At 34.2% G+C, this 18318-nt stretch overlaps 1 protein-coding gene across 4 annotated transcripts in view; it reads right to left on the bottom strand.

Annotated features, from left to right (window-relative positions):
• Positions 1 to 18318, bottom strand: part of YTHDC1 (YTH domain containing 1) — a 36126-nt gene that overhangs the window by 3040 nt on the left and 14768 nt on the right. The window contains exons 5-16 of one of the 4 annotated variants that reach the window (XM_032400491.1): positions 16612 to 16701; positions 16089 to 16142; positions 15428 to 15522; positions 13830 to 13938; positions 13630 to 13747; positions 7459 to 7543; positions 6348 to 6514; positions 3781 to 3863; positions 2484 to 2520; positions 2348 to 2411; positions 2180 to 2242; positions 240 to 374 (exon numbers count right to left, since the gene is read on the bottom strand). In XM_032400491.1, the coding sequence (XP_032256382.1) occupies positions 240 to 374; positions 2180 to 2242; positions 2348 to 2411; positions 2484 to 2520; positions 3781 to 3863; positions 6348 to 6514; positions 7459 to 7543; positions 13630 to 13747; positions 13830 to 13938; positions 15428 to 15522; positions 16089 to 16142; positions 16612 to 16701 (1100 nt within the window). The remainder of the gene's footprint in view (positions 1 to 239; positions 375 to 2179; positions 2243 to 2347; positions 2412 to 2483; positions 2521 to 3780; positions 3864 to 6347; positions 6515 to 7458; positions 7544 to 13629; positions 13748 to 13829; positions 13939 to 15427; positions 15523 to 16088; positions 16143 to 16611; positions 16702 to 18318) is intronic. The other 3 variants (XM_032400492.1, XM_032400493.1, XM_032400494.1) reach the window with 3 other exon arrangements.

The following is an 18318-nucleotide window of genomic DNA, read 5'->3' as shown; positions in this document are numbered from 1 at the left end:
AAGTAGAACTTGCCTCAACTTGCGCAGTCTGCTTGATCAGTGAAAATAAATACAGTCTATTTAAATAATCCAAAGGGATTAGCCATATTTAATTAAAACAAGTTGTGAATTACTTCAAAACAGCATTCAGTAAGAATATGAAACAGTCCACCACTCAACATAATCTAGTATCCCCACATTTAAATTATCAACAGAATTCAAAGTAGTTCCCTCACACTTGAGCCTTCTCGTGCACTTACTACTCGCTTATCTCTGTATCTTGCTTCATGTGGTACTGGGTGATGTCCTGAGTAAGGGGGATGAGCTTGAGGAGGTGGAGCATGGTGTTGATAGTAAGGATGGTGTGGAGGTTGTTCCATTCCAGGATAAGGAGCCTAAAAAAAGAAAACCACTTCCATAAACATCTACCAAATAAACCATTCTTAGAATTTCCCTATACAGGGCGCCTGTGTGGCTCGGTTGGTTAAGCGACTGCCTTCAGCTCAGGTCATGGTCCTGGAGTCCCGGGATCGAGTCCCACATCGGGCTCCCTGCTCAGCAGGGAGTCTGCTCCTCCCTCTCATGCTGTCTCTCATTCTCTCTCTCGCAAATAAATACAATCTTAAAAAAAAAAAAAAAAGAATTTCCCTATACAAACCACCTATCCCAAACAATTAATTTAATAATCTGTACGATCCACTTACTCTGACATTAAGGTTCTTCAAAATACCCTCTTTATGTGCTTGTTGAAAATATGTGCATAATGAACTAGTTATACATCCTTTAAGATTTTAAATACTAATAGAACACAACAAACCATTACACAGTGCTTACAATGAACAAGGCACTGTCCTAAGCACTTCACACATCTTATTTCTCACAGCAACCCAATGAAATAGGTACTGGTATTCCTAGTATACAAAAGAGGAAACTGAGCCACCAACTGGTTAAGTAACTTGCTTAAAATCACTGCTAGTAAAAAGGTGGATCTGGGACATAGCATCAGGCATTCTGGCTCTAAGATCAATCATTAACCATTATGCAAACATTTACCCTTAAAAAATAAAAAGACCTCCAGGACATACTGAATTTTTAAATGCCATTATAAAATGAGTTAAGGGCAAATCAAAGATTACTTTCCTAGTTAGCGCCAAGATAATATTCTGACTTTTTAAAAATTTCACAGAATCTAAAGGAAAGCCATCCTATAATTCATCTATCTGTATACAGTACCTTAAGTGAAATAAGTCAGATGAAGAGGCCACATTACAGGCAGCATTTAAAAAAAAAAAAAAAGATAATAAGAACTACTTAAACTTCCAAGTTTTTTATTTCTCAGGAACTAATGCTTCGGCTATCCTCAATACCTTAAAAGATACTCTAAGAATATTCAGTTTTCTTACAGAAAGAAAAAAAACTAAAAATCATGCACAAGAAAAAAAATTATGCACAGGATTTAATTAGCTTAATTTTTTAAAAGATTTTATTTATTTTAGAGATAGAGAGCACAAGCAGGAGGGGGAGAGGGAGAGAGAATCTCAAGCAGACTCCACGCTGAGCATGGAGCCTAATGTGGGGCTCGATCTCATGACCTGAGCAGAAACAAAGAATCAGACGCCTAACCGACTGCACCACCCAGGGGCCCCTAACCTTATTTTAGAAAGAATTTACTGAGTATTGGGATCAAGCACTATGCTAAACTTTACATATATTTTGTAAATTATCTTCCCCACACTCCCATGAGGTCAACACTGATATTCATTAAATTTCAAACCATACAAAGACAGACACAATGTCCATTTCATTCACCAACCCAGCGTAAAGCGGAGTGCCTTACACAGAATGGGTACTAAATATTAATTTGATGAGCCAAAGAATGAACAAATGTCCACTGAGTTTTACAGATAAGGAAAACTAAGAAGAAACTTGTCCAAGGTCACAGAGTTGAAAAGGGAAGGCATTTGAACCCAGGCAGTTTACAATACTAGCCACTACAGTAGTAAACCATAACACTTAAAACTTGCATTAACACAAATCAAATTATTCATTAGTCTTTAGTTTTAAAAATAGCCCTCCAACTATTTAGATTTATATTTTAAGTCTCTTAATGGGTAACTGTAACAATCACATTCCAAATAAGCATTCAAAATATATGGAACTGCGAATGAAATTAAATAATTTGCAAGAAAAGAATACAAACCATTCCTTGCCAAGGTGGTGGTGGTCCCATGTTATGAAATTCCCTCACATAATCATTGTAGGACTAAAATGAAAAATATTAATGTCAATAATAAAAATCAAACCCGAACTATAAAGTAAATCAGATCCTGGTTTTATGAACATTAAATATATAAAATAAAATACTTACCCCATTTAAAAACACATCTCGGCGAACTCCTGAAAATCGTCTGTTGGGAATAAGATTTGTGAAACTAAATTCAGGTAATTCATAAACTAGTTCCAAGAATGTAATTTAAAGCTAAGCAAGAGTGAACCCAACTTACCTGTCTACTTCCTGGTATCGTGGATCCTTTAAATACCCTGTTCAAACATCAAGCATTTTAGTAAATCAAATTTATATTTTTTATTATGGCATTATAATTAAACCTTCCTTACCACTCATTTCAATTCTTCCCATGAAATATAGTGATGCTATTATTGTATTATTCCATTTTCAGATTTTCTTCTCAGATTACATGATAATCTAGGAAGTAACTAAATAACTTACTGATATCACAGAATTATAAACTGCTAGAGAGGTTTTCATATGAATCTTCTAAAATCCACACCCCAATTCTCGCTAGATAGAAAATTTCTTCATGCTGCACCATAAGGAAAGTAAGGGCAGAGGAATTATCTTGAGGACAGTGGTAACAGGACTTCCTTAAATCAAATGTTTACCTTCCATCTTAGGTATACACAAGCTTTGCTAAGTCAACCAGATAGTTTTAAAAAATGCAAACTTAAGAGGGAGAAAAACAAAACTGCAAAAGTCACAAAAATGAAGATTATACATTTTAAGTGAAAGAACCATGGTGAAAAAAGAAATATTCTTTCTCCCCTTCTTTAGTAAGGACTTAGCAAATTAAAATGTAAAAACATTTGCGTGGCCATGTTACTGAGGAAAAACTAATTTCACTCTCTGGAATATCCCATTTTGGAAAAGAATAAGGTTTATCAAGCCACTTGTTATGTAAAAATGCTGTAATGCTCACTAACACCAATTTTCAAATTGCCTAATTTTTATAAGTGTATTACTGTTTTAAATAAGTATCTTCTCTTAAATACAGTTTGCCTTTTTTAATTGGTAAGGGAAAGACTAGCTGAAAAGCTGCTGTGTAGATTAAAACCAAATTATTTCTCATTCCTCTCTAAAAACATGATGTTAAAAGATTTTTATTTAGAAAATATAGTATAACTTCAGTGTCTAATTAAAGTTATATACCACATAAGATATTAAGTATAATAGGAAATAAAAAGCATAATAAAGTGTAAGATTACTGCTTTCCCTAACCACTTTTTAATCTTAAAACATGTGTGCAGTTTCCATTGTGAAATAATTATAAATTAGCAACATCAGGTAATTAACAGATTATGATAATGAGTCACACTAAAATAGATAGCCTTCACAAAGTAGAAAAATTTAAGTGACAACTACTGATAATTTCCTATGGTTTAAGGAGTCACATCCTAAAGTTTTCTCACTTTTAGAACTATAGGATTATAATAATGTTTTTGTGGTGTTGTTGTTGTTGTTTCATAATTTTAAGTCAAATATCTGCAGGATTATAAAATATTAACCTGGTCTCTGGTGAAACTCAGGGGCATAGTCAATCCTTGGTTTCTTTCTGCTGTTATGAATATCATAATCTTCTGGTCGACGCCTACACAAATTAGACACATTAGAAATTAAACCAAAAACTGCTGGGAGAACAAACAGCAATGCAAGAGTTTCTGACAGAAGTAAGTACAAAGAATAGCCCATTATTTCCTTTAAAATAACATCCTAATTTCTGGTGAACAAATCTTAACAGTTTCTAAATTTTAATCCCTCTAATTATTATAAATCAATCCTTGAATGTATTGCTGGAAATAGATATTCTCTGTAATCCTCACACTATGATGAAAAACTTGAATAGTCTGCTCAAAATATGTAAATCAAATTTTAGTATTCTAAACAAAAGTAAATGAGCGGCCCTCAAACTAATGTAAATATCAGGTTTAACAAAACACTTTCCCAAATAAAGTCTCCATTCAGGTGAAAAAGAAAATAAAAAAAACTATCATCATTACACACAACACGTTAACTCTAAAATCTATATATTCAAAGTTATTAGAAGTCTAAACAAAATTAAGAATGTCTTATTTCTTTTTGCTTTGCACAGAATGATGCTTTTCACATGATCATACAGAAAATTTGATACGTACTAAGTGACTTTACAGGAAAGTTTTGAAACTCTTGATACTTTGAAAAACTAATTTCTATAGTTAATAACATTTAGAGTTAAGGGAATTTTCTTCTAGAGACAATGCCTTAAAATAAAACTGGAACGTAATGGGGCAGTTTTAACAGAGTTCATAAAACAATTTCAAAGTATATTCTTTAGAAGGTGAAATTTTACTGTCTACAGAGGGCTGCTCTTTACGGTCTCCCATAAATCTCAATGGTTAATGTAATACACCATAAATACACTTCATTTTATTTAGCATTTGATAAAGTACTACACAAAATAAAAACAAAAATTCCAAGTTTTTTTGGTAATAAATATCTTTTTACCCTTTATGTCAAATAAAAATTCTGTAATAACCTGGCATCACTAGTTTTCCAGCTATTTATCAACTGCTTTCATTAACTTTTCCAACACAAGTTCACTCAAACTGCAAAGTGCAATAACCCCAAGCCCCCCAACAAAATAAAAACAGTTGCATCTACAATAAATAAGACTAAGAAAATGAAAAGCTGGTTTAAAAAATAAACATACCGCTTTCTTGTAGTTTGGGGAGTGCATTTACGACCGGTATAAAACATGATAGTAACAGTTCATATAGTAGTCCAACTACTGACTTTAAGCTGTAAGCCACATACATATATGGAGGCCCTGGCAGGCTTGAGAGAAGGTGTAGTGGTGTAATAAGTATAGTTTGCAGTCCATTGCAAAACTGAGGTAAAAACTTCACTTGTATATATTGTATTGCACTGGAAACCTCTTAGCTTAAAACTTCAAAAGACATCTTGGTGTTCAGTCCTTTAAGGCCAAAAATAAGGGGGCTCTGCCAGGTTTCCTCCTACCTACTCGACAGTGTCCTTTTTAAGCTCAAAGAAATGGGGACTCTTGTTGGATTATCTGTACCTACCACAGGATGTTTCCACCAAAAGGAAACTTAACCAAAGGTTTCATCCCATCAACCATACATCCAACAGTCTTTAGCAGAATATTTTAGGTTTAGCTGTATGCAAATCTACACAGGGAAAGGTGTTGGGTAGAAGGGCTTAAATCAGTCCTTTGCAAAGACTTCTCCAATTCTGTAACAAGTTAAACCCCCTTTTCCTGGAAAATGCTGCTTAGTTCATAAAGTAGTGATCAATAACCATGGCGATCCTCTAAAAAACACTTTAAGTCCACAGGTACTGCCAGCATCTGGAAAAGTTGTAAATAGACACAGCAACAGCCCTTCTTTTCGGTTTGTTGCCGGGTCTCCCAGGGCCACTTGATCCCCTTTGGAAAGAACCTATTGTTTTCAGAAGCTCAGCAAGATGTGTGAATTCACTGGGTACATGTTAGAGAATATTTGGCAATGGGGTTAACACATCACGGTGGTAAAATTTGAAACAGTCCCAATAATGCTCCTCTTGAATATCAAAATAACTTAAAATATTTTATCCTCTAAATGAGGCGTCATCTTCTGAAAAAACATTAGTGATCCTTTATAAAAGTCCCATATCTGATAAGGCTTATCCAGAGACACACCTGAAAGAAAAGGCTTTTTACAAAATATTAACAATTTTCGCAAATAAAGACTTCCTCCTCTTCCTCCTTTCTAGCCTGTTCTTAGCAACAAAGGCCTACCTCATTTCAATTGTATACATTGTATGATCAGAATATTATCTAATTTAAACTGGTTATCATCACTCTTTAGCAAATAATTTTTTTCTGCATAAGGAAAGATCCCCATTTTCCTCTTCAAAAATGACTGAGACCAAGGTGACCATGTGAAATCCTCAATGAAGCCACAAACTAGTCCATGCAGCTTGATTTGAGGATTTTCTCTTTCTTCTTTACCGCAGGACAAACTTTTGACGAATCACATTCCTCCATCATGTTATTCTGATACATGTGCCTATTATCAGTCCAAAGAACGTTTCTAACCTTCCCACATCCCGGACTGGTTCTCGACGGGATGGACGTCCTCTTGATCGGGGCTGAGAATGCATTCTTCTCTTGTGACGCATTTTATGAATGACCTGATACAAGTCAATACTTTCATCGGGGGGAAATAGAAGACAAAGCTGGGTTCCACATTCAAGTTCAATTTCCTAGAATAGGAAAGTAGCAATTTACAAGACGAAAACAGGAGAAACTTTCAATAGACTTGTTGTATTTTCCTGAAGTACAAGAACAAAAACTGACTTGGAGACTTCCTTCTCAAGGTTGATGATCATATGGGATTCCAAAAACTTCCTTTGATATTATCCTTATATAAGGGTAAAAACTGAAAGTGTAGAATCTCCAAAGTTTAATACACCAATGCAGTTGCTTAAAACTGTGACAAGTGTCCTCTACAAACAAAGGAAAATTTCTTTGTGCAAAATACAAAAATATCAGAACAGGGTATCTACCTTAACTCAGCGCAGGAAAAACATGTTAGTGTGTGCCAACGACTTTGATAATCAGGAACTGCGACATACACTAAAATACATTAGATTAACTACAAAGAGATACTGATGTATGGACTTTTTAAAATGAGTTTTTATTTTCAACTACCAACAGTTTCATTTATGAGCAATCAAAGCACACCAGTTGTGGTTCAAAGTTACGTGTAGAAACTATGGGGGTCAAAGATTTGGGTTTATTTTAAACCACCACACTTTTAATTTGCAGACTTGAAAACCTGGGTACATATACTTTTCATACAGCTTCCTTCTATTCAGAAAACTTGAATGAAAATGTTATAATGGCACTCTGAAAATTATACAAAGTGCAGTAATAATAAATGAAAAACAATTTAAAATCAGGACCAGAATTTCTCTTCAAAAAGTTTTAATTGTATTAATGAAAACACCATATAAAGATGCCTTTCAACATTTATGGAGGTCTTACTAAATGGTCAAAATCACAGTAATCATGAATTCCAAATAAGAGTATTTTCCCTTAATCTATCACATGAATTCTTTCAAAAATGGCTTAGAAATGCCCTTCGATAAAACTATCTAAAAGGATTAAATGTGTGTGTTTTAAATAATCAATTAAAACAACAAACCTGTCCATCACGTCCAATCTTTACTGGTTTATGTTCATTCCAAGGATTGGTGAGATGAGCTGACTTAGTGAAGGGTAATTCACGCCTAAATACAAAGTAATGTCAATTATATTCTTTTGCAGAAATCTTTGGGGACCTTAAACTACACTTCAGCAATTAATCTTGATTTAAATGTGACTAAAATTTAAAGAATCACTTAGACTAGTAGCGTTTATTCCCCAGGGAAGGAGCCCCTTTAGAGATGTGTTCTTTCCACATTCTCCAGTGTTCTCAAAAAAAACCTAATTAATATAATGCTTAAGAACATGGTTTAAATCCCAGCTCTCTCTTAACTTCTCTCTGAGCCCGAGTTTCTTCAGCTTATAAACAAGGGTATCACTACCTACACTTCATACTTGTTCTAAATAGTGTGCAAAACGATATATGAAATGTTTAGCTATCTCTTGCTTCTGTGTACTCAAAAAATTGTTTTTATTAACTAATCAAAAGAGCTGAACTTTAATCAGTTAATACTAAATTAAAATAAGTGTTCTCTATCCTTGGTTCAGAGCTGCTCTCCCAGATTCAAATGTCACTGCCCCCTTTTTCTAAATAAATCTTTGAGAGAGAGTGAGTTCGAGCATAGGGGAGGGGAGCAGAGGGATAAGGAGACACCCTGCTGAGCAGGGAGCCTGACTCTGGCTCGATCAAAGGACCCTGAGATCATGACCTGAGCCGAAGGCAGACGCTTAACTGACTGAGCCACCCAGGCATCCCAGTTCTCCCCCTTTCAATAAGGCAATATTCCCTACCACCCATGGAATGGCTCTTGACAATATGAATATTTACTTAGAAATTCATCTATCTGCACACATTAATTATGCCCTTCACTTACATTACAGTGCAGTACCTATATAACAAACCCTGGCTCTAAACTCTGAGCTACAGGGCAATTTGGTCTCACCAACATAAAAAAAGATATCCTATATTTTTATATTCTTTATCAACCTAGCACAATGCTGAATGTAAACATGACATGTTAATTGTCAAGGAATAATCAAATTAACAGCATTTGATAAGGTTTTATCTATGTGTGCATAAAGTGAGTAATGCCAAATTAAATAAATGCTTTAAGGAACTATTTATTGTCATCTACGATACATGAAACTGCTCAGCCCAAAGACATACAAATTTTCTTCCACAGCTATCAAAAAAGAATAAATAAGCACACACAATTATTTTGGTAAAAGAATGGGTACCACAAATAGACAAGTTTTGTTGTTTTTAATATGGATGGCCATATCTATTTTAAAGAAAGAAAATAATCAAAAAATGCTTCCTGGAAGTAGCATATGCTCAAAGAAAAGTGACCCAAGAAAAGCCAAATGTTAGGAGTTAAGGAAGAGTTACATTTGAAACAATGAGAGAGCTTGTGCAAAGGTATAATGGAGAAGAAAAAACACAAACAAGTAACTTGATCCAGTGGATAAGCTACATAACCATTTATTCTAATCTTACACTAATTTTCTTAAAGATGAATATAGAATGCTCAAATTTTATAACTTCCTTAAACCTTGGAAAAAAAGAAATGTGTATCTAAAGTCAAAGTAACAGGTGGCATGCTCTGTGGTGATGGTGATGTGAACATACAGGGGAAGTGGCCTATGAGGAACGGAAATGCCCACTAGGTATTACTAAAAAGCTTGAATTCTTAGTGTAATATTGATCTTACTTCACAAATCAAGAGTGGTTCAAGAATGTATACACATACACATATACAAAATATATACACATGCTTTTTTTTTTTTTTTAAACTTTTCAGGCTATCAGAAGTTAAAAGAAAAAAAGAAGACTATACTAACAAGCCTATACCAAAGTCTAGAGTATCTAGAGGGAAATCTCTAGTTAATTCTTTGTACTTTAATACTTTCTTAGATTATCCCTCTAAACTGCCAGCTAAAAAAGTTATAGGAAAGGAATAACCTACAAGCCACCAAAATATAGGAAAATTACAAATTATTACTGTAAAGTTATCACTTTATTTAAATATTAGCAATGGCATACTGAAGGTCCAAAATAAAACCATACGTTGAGCTGGTTGAGTCAGTTGGGGTTAATCTTCTTTGGTAGCATTGGTTCTAACTAGCTAGATTCTAAAGGTATTTTTCTGTGTTGACAAATTAAGCTCAACCAAGAACTTGAGGCCCTAGGCAAAACAGGACTCAGAATACATTAAGAGAAACTGCAGGACTATGATCATCACAACTATAGAATAAGCATCCTAAAAATTACCTTTTGAACAGACATGTAATGATGAAGCCCTAGCTTTACTGTGAGTACTCTAGAGAACATGGAAGTAACTCACTGATTTAAAGAGCCTGGTTAAGTGGGGGCAAATTTAACAAAAGAACATACAACTGTACAAAGGTTCTTAGGTACTGGATAGTGTTAGATTCTTAAAAGTTAAAAGGAGTAATGGAAAAATTCTAAAAGAAAAGAGAAAATGGGTTATCTAGAATGGACATTAAAGGGGTGACCATAAAATACCATCAGTTTATTAAATTCTGGAAGAATGACATTTCAAAGAATATAGCCTTATTTTGAACTAACTCCCAGTGACAACTTAAGTCACTTTTTGTGGCTCCTCTCCTATTTGCTAACATGCACCATGTGGTTGTGAACTTCAGTGTGTCTAACAAAATACCTGAGCCATCAGAAATTCATCGGTTTGGGGTGTGTCTCAAGATTCTACATTTTAACAATCAGATACTACTGATGCAAGTAATCTAGGCACCACACCCAAAGATACTTTTGTCTAATTATTATTAAATCCAAAGGGTGCTTAAATAAGTCTATCATAACTACTGTATCTGAAAAGAAAAATACTAATAGCAGTTACAGCAATTAAAGCCTTAGTTGTTTATAAAGTTTGATACTTTTAACTCTGAGTCAAATATAATTCTCATTTTATAATGAAAATTTAAGAGTACAAGAGATTTACCCCAAGGAAAATACCAATGTAATAAATATTACAAGCCCCTCAGAACTCTTAAGTATTATAAAACTACTCTTGAACATAAGTGATGAGTATTTTCAAAATTAAAGCTATATATAAAAAAATTAAAATTATAATTTTATTTAAGAATATTTTTTCAGAGGGTGCCTAAGCGGTTAAGCATCTGACTTTGGCTCAGGGTCCTGGGATCAAGTCTGGTGTCTGGGCTCCCTGCTTCTCCCTCTCCCTCTACCCCTCCCTCCCCCTGCTTATGTGTGTGTGCTCCCTCTCTCAAATAAATAATCTTAAAAAAAAAAAAAACTCGTTCTGAGCACAGGGTGGCACAACAGTCAGTTAAGCACCCAACTCTTGGTTTCGGCTCAGGTCATGACCTCAGAGTAGTGAGATCAAGCCCCTTGTCGGCCCCTATGCTCAGCGCAGAGTCTACTTGAGAGTCTCTCTCCCCCCGCTCCACTTGTGCACGCTCTCTCTCTCTCAAATAAATTTTTTTTTTTTTTTAAGATTTTTATTTATTTGACAGAGAGAGACACAGCGAGAGAGAGGGAACACAGGCAGGGAGAGTGGGAGGGGGAGAAGCAGGCTTCCCGTGGAGCAGGGAGCCCGATGCGGGCTCGATCCCAGCACCCTGGGATCATGACCTGAGCCAAAGGCAGACGCTTAACGACTGAGCCACCCAGGCGCCCCTCAAATAAATCAATCTTTAAAAAAAAAAAAGGATATTCTTTCCAGATAAACCTAAAACTTAAATACAATAAAGAAACTTTACTACCCAAAATTTTGTACAAAATGTTAGTAGGATCAACTTTTGGGTTTGTATCTCTTCTGTTGGTATATGCATTTCAAACAAGTTAATGAAATAGCCAATAAGTCAATGAAGAGGAATAGGAAAGCAATAATATACGAACAAATTAAGCTCACCTTCTGAAATAAATTTCCTTATCAACAATTTGGAAATGAAGATTAACAGAACAAGTAACATTCAAAACAAAATTTGCTTCCTAATCCTAGGGCAACATCATCTCCAAATATTTTCCAGTAACACCAATGTTTCTAATCATAAAACCATAGACTAACAAACTTCTTGGGCCTTTACAGTTATAGTCATCCAAATAAATCACTCAGTCTACCTCTGCTAAAAAATAGTAAGCACCTTGTTTTCCCTATAAAGTGCCACCGGATTTTGAAATTTTATAATTTTAATTTGATTATAATTTAAGTGTAACTTAATTACAACCTTAATTTCTGAACAGCCATAAATTTATATTTTAAAACCCTGGGTGCAATGGAGCAGGGGGATATCACCTAAGGTCTTAACACTGCATTCCCACATTATAATTATGTAATTTTTTTATTTGTTATGTTTTTCCATGTTGTTACATGGATAATTCTTCATTTAAGTGACAAACCATAATTTAACCAATTTCCTACATGGAAGAATTTAGTTTGCTTCTAATTTTTCCCTATAGAAAGTAATGATGGTGTGAAGAATAATGATACATTTTCATGCAGACAGCTTTTTGCAACAGTATCAACAATCAACCTAATGCACTATTTTTAACTATACAGTTGCCCATGTATCTTCATAGTCTTTCACTGTCCCGAAAGTAAAAGTTTAAACTCCTTAGGCTGGCCCATATTATTGTTCATCTTTGTCTTTTGTTCTCTTTATCACCTGCTTCATAAAAAAAGGTGGCTCCCTATCCCACTCACATACCCCCCCCACCCTCCCACCTCCTCAGCCCAATGGTTTGTGTTTCCATGCTCTTCTTCTGCTGGTTTGTCTTCCAGAACATGAATAATATTTTTCATTCTCCATCTCCATCAAAATCTAACACCTAAGCTAACTTTAACTTACAAAAAATACATATGGTCTGTTTCAGGTAATTTTTTTTTTTACTGAAATTAATTTTATAGGCAATAGATGTATGCAGGTCATTATAAAGTTCACTCAAATAATTAGCTTTTTATGTTAAAATAACTTTCTAGGTCCAGGATGTAACTGCTCGTGCCCAAGGTGCCATGCCAACAGACTGAAGCTTAGATTTAACTTTTGTATCCCTGTGCTTGGCTCGACCAGAAATGCAGTATATCCAATCAGCCAATCCCCAAACACCAAGCCACCCCAGTATGGGCTTTTTATCCCAAACAAGGTTGACAACATAGCCCTATCCAACCATTTTCTATTTGTCTCTTCCTTGTTCTTTATTCTTTATCCTATAAAAGCTTTCTGCCTTCTGCCCCATTCTGCAGTTCTCCACAGGACACTGACCATTTCATGAAGTGTTAAATAAAGTCTGTATCACATAAATTTACTTCTTTAATCATTTTTTAACATTGCACAATCATTCAGTAAGAACATAAAAATAGTGGTAATAACTCGGTGCTCAAAATGAGTCTTTTTCTAATAAACAAATTTAAATCTTGATCACATCAGTTCAAAACATCATAATGCCAACTAAACATGACATGCTAACTTCCTTAAGAAATAATAGTTGCTGGGGCGCCTGGGTGGCTCAGTCGTTGAGTGTCTGCTTTCGGCTCAGGTCATGATCCCAGGGTCCTGGGATCGAGCCCCGCATCGGGCTCCCTGCTCAGCGGGAGGCCTGCTTCTCCCTCTCCCACTCCCCCTGCTTGTGTCCCCTCTCTTGCTCTCTGTCAAATAAATAAGTAAAATAGTAAAAAAAAAAAAAAAAAAAGAAATAATAGTTGTTCACAACTAAATTAGTCACCTCCAAAATGTTAGCCAAGTTAAAGAGTGACTACTAATTTCCTATTCCAGTTACTAAATGACATAATTAAGTCACTAAAATCATACAGATCTATCCAGGTAACATATCAAGCAATTGTCTAATTCATGACAAACTTACTACTGTATTACTAATATAGAGAACAAATGAAATACATAAAGCTCTCGACTAAATAAACCTTTGCCCTTTACATCATGTATTTATGAAGACAGTGAACAAGACAAGCAAAACATACTGATATATTTTTACTTTAACACTGCTAAATTTTTTGCATCCAAATCAGCCTAGGAATGAAACAAACAAACAAAAAAGAATGATAATCAGAAAGAGTAAGTTAAAATTAAACTGTGGAGTTTTAACATTACTGCCAACTGGTAGCCCATTCAAAACAAGGGCAAATTTTATTATCTCCACTAATGTATAATTTACCTGCAAATCCAGTCAATTTTAAAAACTCCTCCCAACATTTTAGCATTCATTCCTGCCGGCAGCACCCAATGTATAGGAGATCCTCCATGATGTGATTCTGAAGAAAGTCTTGCAAATCCTAAGGGAATCAAATCAAAATATAAAATATAGATGCTAATATAAATGATTTTTTTATATATCCGAATTATTTTTATTCTTACCTTGAAATTTTCCACTCTCTCTGACAGAAAATATTAATATAACACTCCTTGCAGATCTGAATGCAGCATTTAATTTCTTCTCATTTACAGGCAGCGTGGACCAAACACCCTACACAAATGATATAAGGATCACAGACAGAAATTAATGAAAATCTTTCATCTTTGCAATTATATTTGCAAAAGACCAAGGCTACTGATACTGTTGTATTTTAAATTCAAGTAAGCTATAATAAAGGTCTTATTTAACAAGTGTCAAAATAATGTACTAACTTATTAAAAACTCAGGAAAAATATGGAGAAAATTCCGAACCTTAAACAAAATCACTAAAGCAACTAGAAAACACCTTGGGGTGGGGGGATGTCAAATCTTATGGGCTAGAATTCTACATAATAGAAACAATCACCTACAATTATTTCAATATCACAACCATTTACTGTGGTAAAAACATGCTGTTTACAGGTGAATCACAGTAAGTACATTTTTCTCCTTAAAAAACTGCCTAACCAAAATAATTTAAAAATACTGTATTAGTAAATCCATCAGTGAAGATTTTTGTCCAGTTCCTAGCATTTCTCATTTTTTCTATTTAAGTTCAAATGTTTATGCATTATTAGTGTGACTAGAGACCTGTGTTGTACACAGAGCCAGAACAAAGTTATTAATCTCTAAAGAATTTTAATCTATTATTTGTTCATGAAAAGATTAGAAGAAATAGCATGGTAAAGGCAGAAGCTCTAATTCAGTTCAATCTGCTCATACAAACTAGATCTCATTCATACTAAGTGCTTAATTACTTCTGCCTAAATTCACTCCAGCAGAGGAATAGAATAAACTTCCACTATGTAGTTATTTGGTATATAGCTTCCATTTATAAAGTCTGATGGGTAATTATTATTGTGAGAAATATTAAAATATTAACACTGACAAAAATATGTTTAGAAAAATTAACTTTCTAACAATCAGTAGAAGCTGTAATGACTCATTTTAAACCAAGAAAAGAAAAATTTTATAATGGTGTGACAGATGTATTTTTGCAGCAAAAACATAAACATAAAATTAGTATCTTACAACATCCTACAGCAACTGGACATATCATTTTTGTAAAGCATTGGGGTGGGCCTTTAAGCTCTTTCCCTTTTCTTCTAAATTCAAGTGATATTACTTCTAAAACTAAAAGAAATTCTCCGTAAAAGAATGATTTCTTCTCAAGAAGATCTCAAGGTGTAAAACCAGCATCAATATAAAACAAAAAAACGGTTAATTACAGAAACATTTAAAGAAGTGTTAGTACAGGAAGTTAGCAACTGAATACAGAAACACAAAAATCTAAAAAAATACTCTCTTACGGTACAGAGTAAAAAACATACATATTCTTCAATATCAAATATTTTGACTTCTAAAATCATCTTTAGAAGACTCTAACTGAAATTACTACTAGGTTGCCTAACCAGCCACAAAGCAGACCCTAAACGGCAACTGGGCTATGGGTCTTTAAAGTTTTAATGAAAATCACAGTATACTACTAAGATACTCAAGTCCACCTTCCCATTTAAAATTTTCAAGACTGGGATAGTTTCAACAGAACTGATGCTAATACCTTAGCTTTGGCAAGAGACACATTCTCATGGTTGTTACTCTTTATGAGAAAAAATCTTGCATCCTGTAGGACATATTTGAGTTTACTGGTTTGATCTGAAAAAAAAAAAAAAAATCCAAACCAATTAACCAGAGGCCATTATCACAGAGGTGTAAGCTGTACTGAAATTAGCCCTCCACAACCCAGCTAAACTTTTAAAATTCATCATCACCCATTCGACCTGGAAAGCTAAGCCACAACACATAATAGAGCAAAGCTAAGAAAAGACACCAGCATTCTGCAAGAAGTTAAACCTAATCTAGTGATGTTCCGATATATCAGATTCATATTTAAGTATGAAAATAGCTATAAATTTTATAGATTTCTTTTACCAGATTATTCATTTAAATAGACCATTATGCTATTAAATATATATATAAACCAACGACTGTGTCCAAAACTATAAAATATCCTAAGATGTTTGCTATTGTTCTAAAAGATACGCAGTTAAGAAGTAAATGTGGAGCTGTCTCTTTGTTAAGACTACATTATTAATTCTTTCCTTTAACGTAATATATCAGAACATTACTACATTAAAACCAACCATTAATGGAGAACTAATAAGGCAAAATAATGACTTTATGCAGCATGCAATGAAAACAATTTCAAATTTAAATGATACCTTTTCGGACAGCACGAACGGAAGATGATAATTTCTCATGCTTCTTTTCTGAACCTGTATTTAGCCAAAGTACATTTGTTCAGATTGAGCTTTAATAGAGATAAGACAAAATTTCTACAGTCTTGTCACATAAAGTTCTCATTCAAGACAAATTATTCTTCCTGGCGCACCCACACACACACAAAAAAATACTTCTCAATGTGTACGAGTGTTTTTGTTTTTTGGGTTGTTTGGATTTTTTTAAAAATATATATATTTGAACAGTTTCCCACTCAGAAAACTAGTCACTGAATCATCATCTTCCAAGAAAAAAAAAGTGAAATTCCACTTAAGCAGTAACAGAACAGGATTAAAATAATAAGAAAAAGCTTAGTTTCCTCTAGAATTATTACACTGAACATGCCAAAAATCATACTAATGAACATCAACAAGTTCACACTAAACTACAGCCTCCACTCTTTCTACAGCAAATTACATTAGAATCAGTCAGATATGATCACAAATAAAAGTAAAATGAGGATACCTGCATATGACTCTGATGCAGAGCTTCCACTTCTATCAAAAACAATTGGAGAGATGCCTCTAGCTCTCTTCCTTTCCTTCTTTTTCTCATCTAAAAAGAATTCAAACAAGATTTTTAAAAACATTACAATACAGGTACAGGTACTCGAACAAGAATATATCATGTGCCTGGTTTTTGCACAATCCTTAAGTATTAGTCATTGCTAATCTCTCCCCTAACCCCTCAATTTCCTCAGAAGGTGTTCCATTTCAAAGGCACTGTTCAAAAAACAGAAACATATTGCTTCTCCCACCAACTTCAAATTAAAAACACATGACCATATATCTGAGAACTACTTATCCTCTACATAAAGGTAGTCTTAAATAAAATTTTCAAAGAGGGAAAAATCTGCAAAGCAAACACATCTTTTATTTCAGTCAAATATACTGTGTTTCTTTCTATGTACCAGGTACCACTGTTCTAAATCCTCTCTCTAAAAAGTATACTATCATTCTTCATTACAATTCCAACTGATTCTTAGATGTCTGACAAACCCCAGAACCCAAAGCTTTTCAACTGTAAAAAAAATAGTAATAATAATACACTATAGTAAGTTAGTGATTCCTCTTCTGGTTGCCACTGCTTTTGTGTCTTCAATTCCATTCTTCATGACCATATCCCTCTTGGATTACTGCCGTTGTTTTCAAATTCAATTTAAAATTTATTCCTAAAATGTTATCAACAGCCTATGTATTTCTACTAAAAAGCTGAGAATCTTCGGCGGACAGAAGAGGTTTCGCATTACCTGTTATTTAAGAACAATTTCAAGCTTAATTTGGAACTTTATAAGCATATAAACAAACACCTAAAATGGATTAGGCTCTCCTGTCTCTGTTTATTGGTATTTTAATTATACCATTATAAGTTCCTTTACTTTTCAGCTAGAAGATAAGGAGGAATAAATATGGAAAGAATATGCACACATTTACTTTTACAAAAATAGCAGAAAGCTAAAAAAAAAAAAAATGGTCCTGCATATAATTTTCCATTATATGACTATAAACAGTTACCTATTTAAAAAGATTTAGCTAAATTATCTCCCTAATCCTCCTAACAAGCTCATGAAATACTTAAAGCCATTATTCTCATTTACTGAAAAGAGGAGTGGTTAGGCAACTTGGCCAATGTCCCACAGTTCCTGGATGGCAGAACCCAGTATCAAATGCAAGTCCTCTAACTTGAAAGTACAAGCCCTGAGTTCTCTTCTTATTGAGCAAATAGAAAAGATATTTTACTACTACTACTCCTGAATGGGGATTCCAGGTCTAACCAGTTTGAAGATGGAAAATTCCAAGGACATTCTAAGTTCCTTTTCTTTTAGTTTAAGCATCTTTCCCTTTATCATGAACTGCTGTCTCTCCAAACAGATGTAACAAGAAGCTTGTAAGTGACGATGATTTTCCTAACACAGGGCTGAAAGAGCAGAGCAGGGAAACACATACTGGCACAATTACAAAGCTAAGCCCATTTAAAGCAAGCAACCATGGGGGCATCATGATATCTCAAATAACCAGCTATATATTTATTTCCAGAAAAGCATTTATTTCCAGGCCCACTTGCTTTGAATGATACCTGACCTTTCAAAAGTTTTTTTTTTTTTTTTTTAAGATTTTATTTATTTATTTGAGAGAGCAAGAGCAAGAGAGATCACAGAGGGAGAGGAACAAG

This window comes from Phoca vitulina, unplaced genomic scaffold (genome assembly GCF_004348235.1).
Source record: "Phoca vitulina isolate PV1807 unplaced genomic scaffold, GSC_HSeal_1.0 scaffold3, whole genome shotgun sequence".
NCBI lineage: Eukaryota > Metazoa > Chordata > Mammalia > Carnivora > Phocidae > Phoca > Phoca vitulina.
This window is presented reverse-complemented; position numbering and strand designations above follow the sequence as displayed.